The 13,141-nt window shown below is 52.0% G+C and overlaps 1 protein-coding gene across 1 annotated transcript; it reads right to left on the bottom strand.

Annotated features, from left to right (window-relative positions):
• Positions 1-147: 147 nt before the first annotated feature.
• Positions 148-11,202, bottom strand: GRXCR2 (glutaredoxin and cysteine rich domain containing 2). The gene is made up of 4 exons (XM_068697935.1): positions 10,774-11,202; positions 4,922-10,299; positions 2,692-2,907; positions 148-1,049 (listed from the first exon to the last, which is right to left on the bottom strand). Exons 2-4 carry the CDS (start codon positions 5,261-5,263, stop codon positions 870-872), a joined length of 738 nt encoding a protein of 245 aa, XP_068554036.1. The 5' UTR covers positions 5,264-10,299; positions 10,774-11,202; the 3' UTR covers positions 148-869.
• Between the last annotated feature and the right edge of the window lie 1,939 nt (positions 11,203-13,141).

Raw genomic sequence — 13,141 nt, 5'->3', positions numbered from 1 at the left:
TAATTAGAGTTTACCTCTTGCAGATTACAACATGGGATTAATATTAAGCAACAAAAATCCTGCTCACCACCAGCCTGATCCTGAAAAGTGCTGAGCATCGGAGAGGGGAATTTTAGTTCAGCACTTCCTCATAAGTAGGCCAAAAACTCATTACCTTCTATTTATAATAATAAATTACTGTGCATTTTAATAGCTCCAGATTTGGGAAGAGTTTTCAGTTTTCCCCCATAAATCAGACCCCACAGGAATCACTGTGTCCATAAAAGCAGATGTAAGAATCAGCAAAATCTTCGGGAAGCACTTGTGACACTGCAAGGCAAGTTCAGAGTTAATCGCAAAAGATGGTGTAATGTTAAAATGTTCAGCACATTAAAACCCAGCGGAGGCACCACTCTGGTTCTGCCCTGCTGTCATACAAACACACTTCACACCCTGACTGTTAACGACGTGCCCAACCTGCGCCTATTTCTGCTGCTTTTTGTTGCGCTACCACGGTGCCTGCTGGGGGGATCCGGCTCCCAGCAGCGCTGACGGGCAGTGCCAGCAGACCCAGGCCGAGCTGCTGATGCAGGAGACATTTACGCAGATCTTGTCATGTAGCAGCCTGGATACGTTCACCCCACAGGGCTACAAGCAGCATGTTTGCAAAGCAGGGTCTGGGCTGATTAAAAAGCTGGACAGATGTGTGTAACAAACAAGAGGAACAGCTGGTAGCAGAGGTGCTGTGTTCGCATTACGGTGAGACGTGTGTAAGGCGCCTTTCTCATCTTTAAAAAACTTTCTGTTAGAGCAAGGCTGCTTGAAGATGAAATAATTCAAAGTTCTCCACAAAGTATCGGTGCAGTGCTTGTGGACTGCTGCAGCTCTGGTCATGCAGCACAGATCTGGCAGGGCTGCACGCCGCTTTCATTGCAAGCTGGGCATCGGAGAGCCCTGTAGGACTCTCTGAATCTGTTTGCTAGCATTGAAAACTTGCTTCCATGGCACAGCGAGCAAGGAGCAGAGCCTGATCCTTTACACTGGGAACAAGCGTGTTCAGCATCTCCTTCCTGCAACAGAAAGATCACAAACAAAATCTGTACTCAGTATCAGACATCACACAGTAAGAGCTGAAAGCAGGAAATTCTCTCCTCTGGTCTTTAAAGCAATCGTGGTTCCTGACACACCACTCTGCCAATAGCATTTGTCTCTCTATAGCAAGATCTCCAAGGTAAAGGCTCCTGTGTGTCTGGGGACAATTTGTGGATACTTCTGCAAAATGAAAAGTTAATGTGGCTGGGTTTGAAACACAATACTTTGAAATTCAGCTTTTCTCCTCTTGCAAGGGTCTGCATAGCTCCCCATCTTCCTGTCGTTTCTTAATGTGGCCGTTTTACCAGCTCTGCGTTAAGCCACGCTTCCTTTCCTTGTGCACTGCTCCTCACCCTCTGCCCTCGCCAGTCCCCCAGCACTGACACACGCACAGCTTCTCTCAGGTTTCCGCTTGTGCCTGCAACGTGCCCCAGGGCTGCCAGCCTCTTTCTGCTCTCAGCTTAAAATTCACTACTTCCACAGAGCCCAGGAGTGATTGAATATCTGCAGCAGGAAGCACATACCCGGGCACAGGATCACCATTTTGGTGTCAGTTCAGTGGCCTGCATCATTCCTGTGCCGCGGTGCTGCCTTACCCAGCAGAACAGAATGAGGCTTAACTAAGATACGGGAGTTGGTGCTGGGTATGCTTTACATCGTGCCTACATGGTAATCTGACAGGCCAAATTAGTTGACTTCTCAGGAGAATAACCTTCCTGTGGTTTGGTCATCTCATTGAATATTTGTATTACCAGTGCATAAAGAATCCAAAACTATTCTGGAAAAAAACATCCACAGTCTTGGTTCTTTGAGATTTTACTCTTTGTTCCCAAATATCTCAGACAAGCAATTCTCTCAGTAGATGGGATGAATCTTGGCTTTGATGTCAAAGCCCTCTTTCTGAAAATTATGTTTATTTCAATACTGACAAAGGACAAAAAGGCTGCTTAGCTTCTCAGGGTTGTTCTCACTTTTCACGGGGACTTTACGTCAGTGAGCCCCAAGCAAGGCTCATGGCTGCAGAGCATCCAAGGCAACCTGCATTATGCACAGGAGGTTGGTTTCAGGTTGGCAAATTTGTAATGCTTGGTATTTACCCTGCATGACAACATTGTTTTGTGGGATCAAATTATGGTCAGACTAATTGGGATTCTGACCAACAAAGACTAACCCGTGAGAAAATAAGGGGAAGACACAATCCTATTTCAGCTGATATTAAAATTTTAGCCTCGGGCAGTCTCAGCCACACGGCAGCTGTGTTTAGCCTTGTCAGGCTGGAGAAACTCAGGCCTGCTCTTATTCCGCTGGGAGAGAGTGAAGAAAGATGGACCTAAGCCAAACGACATAAATGTCAGCGATCTCCGAGGGAAACATCAAGTGGGAGACATGAGGACGCTGGAAACAGAGCAGCTGTCCCCAGAGTGCAAACCGTGCTGCAGCACTGATTAGTTATCTCCACGTTGGAAGAGGAACAAAGTGATGCTTTTAATCCAAATGTAGTTGAAGTGTCAGCTACAGACATGGATGGGGCTTGGATGGGAATATTGAGCTGTTTGACTGGGGCTGCAAGACCCAAAAGCCTTGGGGAACAAAAGCAATTTTGTTTATATATGCACTTACCTGCATATACTGGTTGCAGGCAACCTTTTTCTCCACCTCTTTTTTATGTCCAGTGCCAATTCTGTCTTTCCTTTCGTGGTATATGAAGGCCCAGTCATTTATTCCCTCAGTCTGGATGATTCTTCTCATGAGCTCTTTCTGGTCCATCGGTGCACGGATGATTTTCAGGTTATTTGTGTAGATGATGATCTTACCAAAATCTATGACTGGGGAAGCCTGTAGAAGGATCTTAATCAACACCCCACCCGTATGAATCCACTGCAAGCACTGCCGACCCCTGGGTTCCCAGAAGAATTTCCCTCCTGCCTGGCCACCCCTAGGCTGGCTCTGCCCCACAGGCCAGCTTCCCACGGCCCTCCAGAGCACGGTGCACACAGGGGCACAGGGGAGGAGAGATGCAAAGACAGGCCATTAATGCTGGCAAAGTGGTCAGATGATTTAAAAAAAAAAAAAAAAAAAAAGCTCATTTTCTAATGTTCTAATGTCAAATTTTAATCCTAGCAGCCAGTCTAAATACCCATCCATGGGGAAACTCGAATTTGCATTCTTTTCTAATTATTTTTAAACTAACCTTGATCTGGTCAAACACATTTTGAAAGCAGCATTTTGCTTACCTGGTCCCTCTTTCCCTTAGCATTTTACCAGGTATCATATGGCAGTTGCCATAGCCTATTGCTTTACACACTCTTCATATTTCACTCTGTATAAGCGTCTGTCAAGAAGTGATGCAAAAGGAGATGCTCTCCTAAGAAAATGCCGTGACAGACTCCCACCATCCAACGCAGGTTGGCTGATGGCTCTGCTGGCAACCGGGCACCTGCTGCTTGCACCAGCAGAGGCATGGAGGGACAGCGAGCTCAAACCCTGCCCGTTGGCAGAGGGCTTTAAACACCTCGTATTTCTTATGCAGACGTGGTGTCTCCAAATACTGAGTGCATGTTGATACGAAACAAAACAGATATTGGATAGCATGATTACTCAAAGTACTTATGGTTAGGAAGACTAGGGAATAGAGATGAGTATTACCCAAGAATGCAGAACAAATTAATGGTATAGATAGGATCACATAAGTGCTCTGTCTTTGGGCAAAAGGCATTCGTAGTGGTTTGATATTTTTGGTTAAACTAGATGCCCAGCGTATCAACTAAACATACTTCAAGTATCAGCAGTCTGGTGTTCCTACATGCAACTCTGAAACTTTGATTAGCACCAATAGACTTTTAATGTGTTTAAACTAAGACATAAAACACTTTCTAAAGCACTCCCAAGTCCCTTTAGTTGTGGTCAAAGTGTCTATTCAAGAGACCACAGCAGATGACGGCACAACTTTCTGTGTGTTTCAGCTGTTGGCGTACTCAAATTTCTCCCTGGAGACATTCTTAATTCTTGACCTTTCTGCTAGCAACTGGGGCAGTACCACCAAGCAGCCAGTGTAGGACTGGGATGGTGTCTGCAAGGGGTGTCCTGGGCAAAGAACAGACCAGTCTCTGAATAACAACTGCTCATCATTCAGTCTGAACTGGATTTGAGATGAGGTGTCTGCCAGGGAAAGGCCTGCTATATTGATTGAACAAGCTAGCTACCTTTTGCTGTCTTCCTTTTTATCATTTTTTTCTGAGCAGACCCACCTTGAATTTCACAAATCTGCTGATTACATCAATATATCAATAACACACTTCATTTGGAGTTTGCATTTCAGGGTAACGTGGTTGTTAGCAGCAGCACCGATGCACCACACTGTTACATGGGTTGTTTGGCTGGCACAGAGAGGTTTGATAAAAACAAATGGCAGGAAAAAATAACAGAAGTTTAATTTGACAGAGCAAGAAAATGAACATAATCCCCGCATATGAATCAATTTAACATATTACATGTGTACTTGCTTTTTATTATGGCCAAAAGGACACTTCTATATCAGTGGTGTTAATTAGATGTTAATAACGTACCCAGTGAAACTAGGGTGGGATTTTCAGAGCAGGTGTAGGGCAATTCTGAGTTTCCAGAGGATGCACATGACTCACTCTGAGGCTCACAGGTAGGCTGCCAGGGGCACCAACCTTTTTGCCAGCTCAAATCATGCAACTTTTATGTTTAAAATATAACCAATTAAGATAATATCCACCTTACTTTTGACTGCTCTCGATGCATTAGGATTGCTCAGCATAGAAACACACGGAAATGCTGCATCTCACTACAGAACAGGCAGAAGCCGGGGCTGGGCGTTACTCACCCTGCAGTGGCCGGCACTGGGGGGGCAGTTGCTGAAGAGAGGCGAGGTGCTGGCGAGGCTGTATTTCTGATCCTCTTTGAATATGCTGATCCGCTGGGCACTCAGCTTGGCTGGCGGGCACAGCCTGCCTTCTGCCGCGTCCCCTGCGCACGGGCGGTTCCCCGGCTCGAAGCTGTGCCGGAGGAAACGCCGGGACTGCTCTTTGGCCGGGGGCTCCAGCTCCTGCCCGTCCTCGTAGACTTGTTTCAGCACTCGACCGCTGTAGGATGATGATATTTTGAACCTCACTTTGCGGGGCCTTCCCTCGTGTCTTTGGTTGAGCTTCTTCTGGTGCTCATCCATGATTACGATTTCAAGTCGCAGGTCCTGGAGATCAACTGGAAGAGCTTTGGGCCCAAAAGAAAACCCTCCGCAGCTTCCCCCAGACACACCATGTATAATTCAAGGTTGCGAGTAGTTCCTCTCATCTTACGGCAAAACCGACACCACTGTATTAAATATTGATAGATATTCACAAAGAGAAAATATCTGTGGTGCTGAAATAGAAGGCAAGTTTTGCTGAACTCTACTGAATGGTGGACAGGCTGGCCTACGAAATGAGAAATGGAGTTACCGTGGGGAGGAGAGGATTAAATGGGAAACCCTGCCTGTGTTCTGCAGCCATGGAAATGTTTCTGCCGTGTCCTGCGATAAGAACTATCCCAAATACACCATCCCAGCAGCTTTTCACCGTTTTCTGACAAGGTGAAAATTTAAAAAGACAAGTTCACAGAAAAAGCAATCCAGCTTCACAAATAGCAATTGTGAATAATTCCTCTTCCATTCTTGCTCGGAAACCCAGAGAGTACAAAGCTCCATTTCATTTTAATCCAAATGTGTTTCTCTACAGGTTGGTGGAGATCTAATTAAGATTTTCTCTCTCTTTAGCTTTCAATCCCTATTTGTAATTCTTGCTGGCTTTTCAGGCCTTTTGACCGTTCTGGTTCGCTTTTAATTTCTGAAAGCCAGCTGCCTCCTGAGAGAGGCCAGCGGCACAGCCCCTGCTCCTCACAGCCCCGTGCACCAGGAGCACCCCCGTGGCCACCCCGCTGGGTCACTGCTCTGCCCAGGGACAAGCAGCACGGGGCTGCGGGGGCCCAGCTGCTGGGCAGGAAGCTCTGAGCCGTGCTGCGGGCACACGGCCTCCTCCCGCACCCCACGGGGTTCACAGCTCCCCGGCCGCCTCCAGCACCCCGCGGGGCCGCATTTCCCTGGTGCAGCCGCGTGCCCCACACTCAGCTCCCCTCTGAGCGCACAGGAGCCCCCCGCCCGCGGCTGACACCCTGCTGCTGAAGGAGGTGCTCGGTCACCGTGCCCCTCTCCTTCTGAGGGGAAAAACGAAGAGTGCTTCGTGCAACATGCACCCATAAAGCAACTGCTGGCCGGCTTTTAAAGATCTTCTAATACCTGGTTGATCAGGTACACACAGCAATACTTCAAATCTCTCTTCTTTCAAATGCCAACACTTCATTTAATTCCTGTTCATGACCCACTAGGCAGGCCGTTCAGCAGCGTGTTTGTTGTTAAACACGGAGCACACGCTCGGCCCTTGGCAGAAGCCTCCTGCAGCAGCCCTGCTGTGCCGGCCGGGCCGTGCTGGGGCAGGCGCTGCCCCGCGGTGCCTGGGGCTGTGCGAGGGCTGCGCTCTGCAGAGGGAACCTGCACGAACATGCCCATAAACACACAGCCCCGGACACACCCTGTGCATTTCCAAAACATTTCTGTAATGTTCACGTCAGGCTGCCGTCCTATCTCAAACGGGAGGATCTCACTTTATAAGAACACCTTGATTTGCATTAATCAAGCTCAGCTCTTTCTGCATTTACTCGAGAAGCTTGATCCACCCCTTTCTCTTACATGTCCTGCGTGAACCAGGCCTCGGCATCACTGCTTTTCAAAGGCACACCAGCAGTCTTAATTGACACAAATCACACTTTGTAAGATAGCTTAATTGGTGTTCATTTTCTTTTGATTAAGGGAACAATCAAACAGGAAAAGAAGTTGAAAGCAGCAATGAGAGCACCACAGTCACAAGCTACGTTTGCTAGACGAGCAAAGTGGCTTCCAGGACACACAGTTACTTACAGGTGCTGTCACAACACAGCAAACCTGCCACGGCCCTGTAATTTTCGTGTTAGAACAATCCCATCCTTGGAGCAGTATCACACAGCTTTCCTCCGGCTCCAAGCCGCCTGCGGCTGCCTGGGCCACGCTCCCCAACCTTCCCACCCCGCGTGTGCCTGGCTGGGGCTTTCCAGGCAGGGGTTTTGAGGCCGCATCAGCCTCGCTCCTGCAGGGGAGCACCGCAGCGTGCTGAGGGAGGCAGCGCTCGGCATGGAGCCGGGAGCAGGGCAGGGATGGGACGGGACGGAGCACAGCGGGACTCGCTCAGCAGCGCTCGCTCTGCTCTCCTGCATCAGCCCGGGCTTGTCTCCCGCAGCCAGTCAGTCCTCACCAAAGATGTAACAGCGATTTTGCATACAGCAGTGAAATCATTGTTTCGTGATCTGGGTTATCACCGCACTGTGCTTTACTTCAGCCTTTTTTCCAATGAATTCTAATGACATCTGTCTTTCAAGCATGCACCCTGTCTTCATCCTCCTCTCCACGTCAAGAAACATTAACTGATTGTTGGAAGCGTGCTGGCTTTGCAGAACAAAGAGATGGACAGCCCTTGCCCTAAGGAGTGTAACATGCTGGTTTAGATCTATTGCAACAAGGCCGGGTATGTACAAACTAGGACAGATAGAAAAGCAAGAGCGAACTGCCCTGTAACAATGCGAGGACATGTTTCCACCTGCACATTTCGCTGAAAAATGTTTCGTTGTGCTTTGCCCATTTTTACTTCCTTACAGCAAGCACTGCAGTGCCCGTCCTTGTGCAAGCACCAGGCAGGCAACATGCAGGGATGTGGAAAGGCCTCACGGCTTCAGCTGCTGCAGCGCTGGAACGCCGCAGCCCTGCCCCACTGGTTGCATTACTCTGAGCACAACATCGGGTCCTTACGGTAAGGCAGAGAGGGGACACGAAAGGGCCTGAGCCAGCTTTGGCAGACACAAAGAGAGGCCAGAGGGCCATGGAGCAGGCAGGCATGGAGCAGAGGGCAGGGCAGATATGAAGGAAGCAAAGGAGCAAGGTAGAAGCTTGGAAGGACACAAGCATTAAACTTGTTTCAGTGTGGGAGTAGCAAGCAGAAAGGTTCAGATCAGCAGGTCAAGAAGATAATTTTAGCCAATAATTTAATGGAGTTGAAGAGGGCCCTGTGTGTGTGTGGTGAAGAGATGAAGTAAAAGCAGGAGAGAAAAGATACTGCACGAAGCCACAGACAGAGCTACTTGCTGCTAGCCTATGGAAAATACATTTTTTATTAATAATAATGGGGAAAACTCACCGGCACTCAGACACCTCCTGGATGCACAAAGAGAAAGGGAAGGAATCACAAAGCAGTTGTGAGACCTAATGGTGAGGAGATAGTGGCATTACCACAGTAAAAGTGGTGGTGAATACGAGGAAATATCAGCATGCCACATTAACCATAATTGTGTGTTAGCAGAAGGAAGCTTTCCTCCTTTCTGCTGCCCTGTGTCTCCCCGCAGCAGGGGCAGCCCGTCCCAAGGCACCCCGCGGGCAGCACAGAGCAGGCAGCCTGCACGGCCAGGGCTGGCCCCAGACCTCGCTCCTGGGGGGGCTCCGGACCCCGTGGTGCCTGCGCTGCCCCCGTACCGCAGCACCGCGCTGCGGGGAGCTGAGCAGCACCAGGAGGAGCACCTGCAGGCTCTGGCCCTGCAGCTCTGTCAGAGGCTGTTTCAGCCCCTCGCTCACTGCATGGTTAGGAATATTCTGGTTTCTTGACTAGGTCTATTCGCAGCCAATTGGTGCACATTTGTGCTTGCACACAGTCCTCCAGTGTAACAGCACTCCTCCTTTGGAAGATTTACCTCCTGACATCCTTACAGAGAGCAGCCACAGCCTCTCTCCTCCTTCAGCTGGTGGGTGCAGAATGCCTGTTAGCCAGCAGCTCAGGCTTTGAGATAAGCCCCTGTGAAAGCAGAAATGCAGATGCCAAGCAGCAGAGCCAGAGCCCTGCACAGCAGCGTGGGCTACCCAGCCAAGGCTGGTTCTCAGCTCTTGGCCTGAGAACCATGAATTCACGTGCTCGCAGCTCATTCCAGCCCCCGGGCTCCCTTTAGCTGCTCCCCGCTGTCCCCAGGCTGCAGAGGGACCGGCAGCAGCACCATGGTTGGTGGCACAGCAGCAGTGAGCAGGGACTTCTCCCAGCGCCGCGTGGCAGCCGGGCACAGCGGGGCTTGGCACTCCCAGCAGGGCACGGCAAGCAGCACTGCAACCGCTGCACCTGTCCTGACAGACAGGGCTTAATTCCGTCACTCATTGCAAAATGTGTTTTTTTCCATCCCCTGCCAAGCAGACGGAGCACAGCTTCCCCACAGCAGCATCAGCAGTACCGGCCTGGCTGCGCTGAGCTGCCAGCCACAGGGACCCAGCACCACGCAGAGCGGCTGCCACAGCTCCCTGCCACACGAGACTGCCCGGCAGCCTGCCTCCATCGCTGTCCTCACCCCAGGGGAAAAGCATCCTCCTGTTTCTGATCTCATAAGCTAAAGACGACGAGTTGCTTCCCTTTTAAAGGCACCGGCTGCCAGCACAGACTGGGGACCACCCCGAGGACGAGGTGTGAGGGGCCAGGCAGGGGGAGAGGCCCTGGGGACAGGACGCTGCTGTGGGACCGCTTCGGGGGCGGTGGTGCTCATGGGGGTCTCACAGTGCCTGCAGTGCCGCAGCAGGAGCGTGGTGGAGGTGGCTGAGACCATCACACCACCAGCCTGAGGAAGGCATCGCTGAGGCTGGCGCCTGCTTTTCCAGTCAAAGTAGATTCACGAAGGCACGTTGCATCATTCCTACCAGGAAGGGGCTAGCAGGGTCTCCTTTTCGGGGCTAGCCTCCCATTTTCATAAAAGTTACTGGATATTTAAAATTCTGGGTGCTTTTCCTCCCCACCAAACTGGCTTCACAAGGTGCGGGGGTGCACAGACAGGCACAGCCACACATACCCATATTCTCATCCACCGCCAATCCACAAGGCTCCATTTTTCTAGGAAAACAAGCCAGGAACGTCTCATTTGGCTGGCCGCTTCCTGGCTGACGTGCAAGGCAGGGCCTGCCACGCATTCCTGCGGGCTGAAGTCAACGGGAGCGGAGGATGCCTGGCACCTCCAGGAGCGGTGCAGGCTCCGGATGAAAGTCAGCTCGCTGAGCACCCACCTCAGCCCGAGAGACTGCATGGGCAGGTGAGGGAAGAGTCCTGAGTAAGCATAAAAACCCTGAAGTCACAAGGAAACAAAAACCAGGAAAAAAAGTGCTTCAAAGAGGGAAATTCCCAGGGCTTGAGTTCTACCTTGAGAAGCAAACCTCCCTCGGCTGCCTCCTGGGAGCAGCGTGAACTGATCTGCATGAAACCAGAGCCCAGGAGGAAAAAAATAAAGTGCACCCAACGACCAACAGAACATGTTACCTCCCAGTGAGCATTCCCAGAAAGGTGGTGACACGGAGCCACAGCTCCTGCGCTATCACCACCTCGCATGGGAGGCGAGCACACAGCCACCACCAGCCTGCAGCAGGACTGCGGCACAGCCCTGGGCGCTCCCAGCACAGACACCAGAGCACCCCCCAGAGCAGCCCTGCTCCCCAGACCCCGCCACACTCAGCTCCCGCTCCCCAAACCTCCCCCAGGCAGCACTGCTCAGGAAGGGGCTGTTAGGAAAGCAGAGCCCTGCTGCCAGCCCCCAGCCACAGACCCAGCGAAGAGGCAGCAAATAGCTGGACTGGTTGCTCCTTAACTCAGCAAGGCACAAACACATTTTCTGCAGATTTATTTCTGCACAGGCTGCTAAAGCCTCACCCCCACACTCCACACCCAGCACTGGTGCTCGCTGTGCATTTATAACCCAGCTTGCCTCCCTGGCTGGGCTGCGGCAGTCGCTGCCTTCCTGCTGGCCAGGAGCACCTGGGAACACTAAAGGGAGATGTATCCTTGCAAGTAGCGTTGCTATTTGCATCTGTGTTTAATTAGGTAACTGAAGCCTGACATTTTCTGTGGTCAGACCTGTGTGAAGAGCAGCTGAGAAGTACTCACAGCAATGTTCAAAGGCCTGCTAGGCTGGTGCTCGGGTCTATTGCTACTCGAGAACATTTATTTCTTCTTGTCTTAAAAAATGGAAATTGCATCCCTGCAGATTTAGCCCTTATTGGGCAAATCCCAGTGAAGGAGGATTTAGTGCTGCACATTTTGTGGTCCTTCAGTGCACTGCAGGGAAAGGACCACAGCCCTGAGCCAGCCCAGCCCTGCCCTCGGCCCCGTGTGGGGAACTGGCTGCGGGGGGCTAGGGGCGTGGGACGGTGCCCCTGCACCATCTGCTGCTGCTAACACCAGTTCAGCGGGTGTGTAGCAGGCTATCCTGAGGAAAATCAGCATCTGAGCTTCATTTAAAAAATACTTCTCTCTTTCTAGATAGGCACCACTCTGCTCCAGCTCCTTTTGGATGGGCTGAAGGCTTCATGTTACCCAGCAGCAAGCCTGTTAAAGGCCACTAGGTACAAACGGCATCGTTTGACTTGCCCTAAGATCAATGACCAGCGCTCCAAAACACTCTTCTTGTCCGGTGCAGGCGGCTCCTCGGTGCTTGGTGCCCCTCCATCCGCTGTGGCACACCTGGCTGAGCACTTCCCATGTCGCCGTGTGGGCAGCAGCACCCCGTGTCCCCGCGCTGCCTCGGTGGCACTGCAGCACAGGCGGATGGCACGGGGCATGGAAAGCCTCGGGGTGGCCTCTGCTCTGCTCGCTGCAGGGCCCCACGCTGCACAGATCCTGCAGATCCACGCTGCCTCGTTATGTCTAATTGCTAAATGTGCAGCAGCTTCTCTCCATCAGCACAGGACTGCCCGTGCGGCAGCCACACCGCAGCCCCAGTGCCGCTGCCCATGGACGGGGCGCAGCCACACGAGCAGGGCAGTGCCTGGGGCAGGCACCCCCATCCCTGCCCTGGGCAGGGGGCAGCGGGGGCTCCGCTCGCCTCCCCTCGCAGCCACCACAGCCGCTCAGCGTGCCTGGGTGGTGGGTGGTAGGAGGACAAGCTGTTAGCATCAGATCTATAATTTGTAGCAGCGTGTGAGTGGCACCCCCTCTCCCTGCCCTCCAGGATCTAAAAAAAGCACGAGAGGTCCCTTATTTCCCCGGAGGAGGAGGCGTGTGGCACCCACTCGCGATAAGCAGTGTGACAGAAGGCTTTTTATAGGCTCCTGGTGAGGTGCTGCCGAGCCCTTGCCCTCTGTCAGCTCCGGCTCCTCGCATGCAGGCTGTGGCTGCAGCAGCCACGTAACAGCCCCGTGCCCGTCCTGGGGTCCCCGGGTGCGGGGCTGGTCCCCAGCCACCCAGCAGGTCGCCTGGAGGGACAGCATACAGGCGAGGAGGAGGACCCCGAAACACAGGCTGTAAGGGCTGCTGGAGGAAGCTCCTTCCACCCGCTCACACCGTTCAGCGTTGTTATTTCAAGCAGTGAGCATGAGGGATGCGGGAAGCAGAGCTGCTCCATGCGCCCCGGAGCCCCCGCGGGCAGCCCTGCATGAGGAGCCACGCAGGGACGTGCCCGTGTCCCCACGGGGTCAGCCGGAGCACGGGAAGGCAGCAGGGCACGGCGAGGTCCGAAGGAAGCTCTTGTTTGGCGCAGCAATCAGCTTAAAAGTTAGCGGGGCTGTGTGAACCAGTTGTATGTTCACTTTGCCATGGTATTGGATTTCCACAGGTTCCTCACCCTTCAACACAGGAACTGTAGGATAGGCACGAGGTGAGAGGCAGGGAGGTTCCCATTTCCTACAGCAGTGCCTGGTCTTCTGTTAACCCTGCCCAGGCAGCCGTAGGAAGAGGAAATTCATTTCAATGTTATAAGGATGCCTCACAATATGCCAGGTCGTGCGTGAGGCAAGGCTGATCACAGCAGTTATTTGATGTCGGGCCCCTTCTTGGCTGCCGCTGGTCACTTTTATGACCTTGCGAAGCCACCGCACCTCTGGTTTCCCCCCTCCATAAAAGGCAGGAATTACCTCTAGCTGCATGGAGTTCTTTGTGATCTAAAGGCATTAAATGCAAAGCTTATTTATACCTTAGTG

The sequence above is a fragment of the Anas acuta genome, chromosome 14, assembly GCF_963932015.1.
Source record: "Anas acuta chromosome 14, bAnaAcu1.1, whole genome shotgun sequence".
Lineage (NCBI taxonomy): Eukaryota > Metazoa > Chordata > Aves > Anseriformes > Anatidae > Anas > Anas acuta.
The sequence above is the reverse complement of the archived record's forward strand: the minus strand, read 5'-3'. Positions and strand labels throughout refer to the sequence as shown.

Coding starts and splice junctions, on each gene's coding strand:
- GRXCR2 (XM_068697935.1), bottom strand. CDS start 5,263: ATGGATGAGCACCAGAAGAAGCTCAACCAAAGACACGAGGGAAGGCCC. Junction 2,908..4,921: donor CCAGTGCCGGCCACTGCAGG/GTGAGTAACGCC, acceptor ATCCTTCTACAG/GCTTCCCCAGTCATAGATTT. Junction 1,050..2,691: donor CCTGCAACCAGTATATGCAG/GTAAGTGCATAT, acceptor TTTCTGTTGCAG/GAAGGAGATGCTGAACACGC.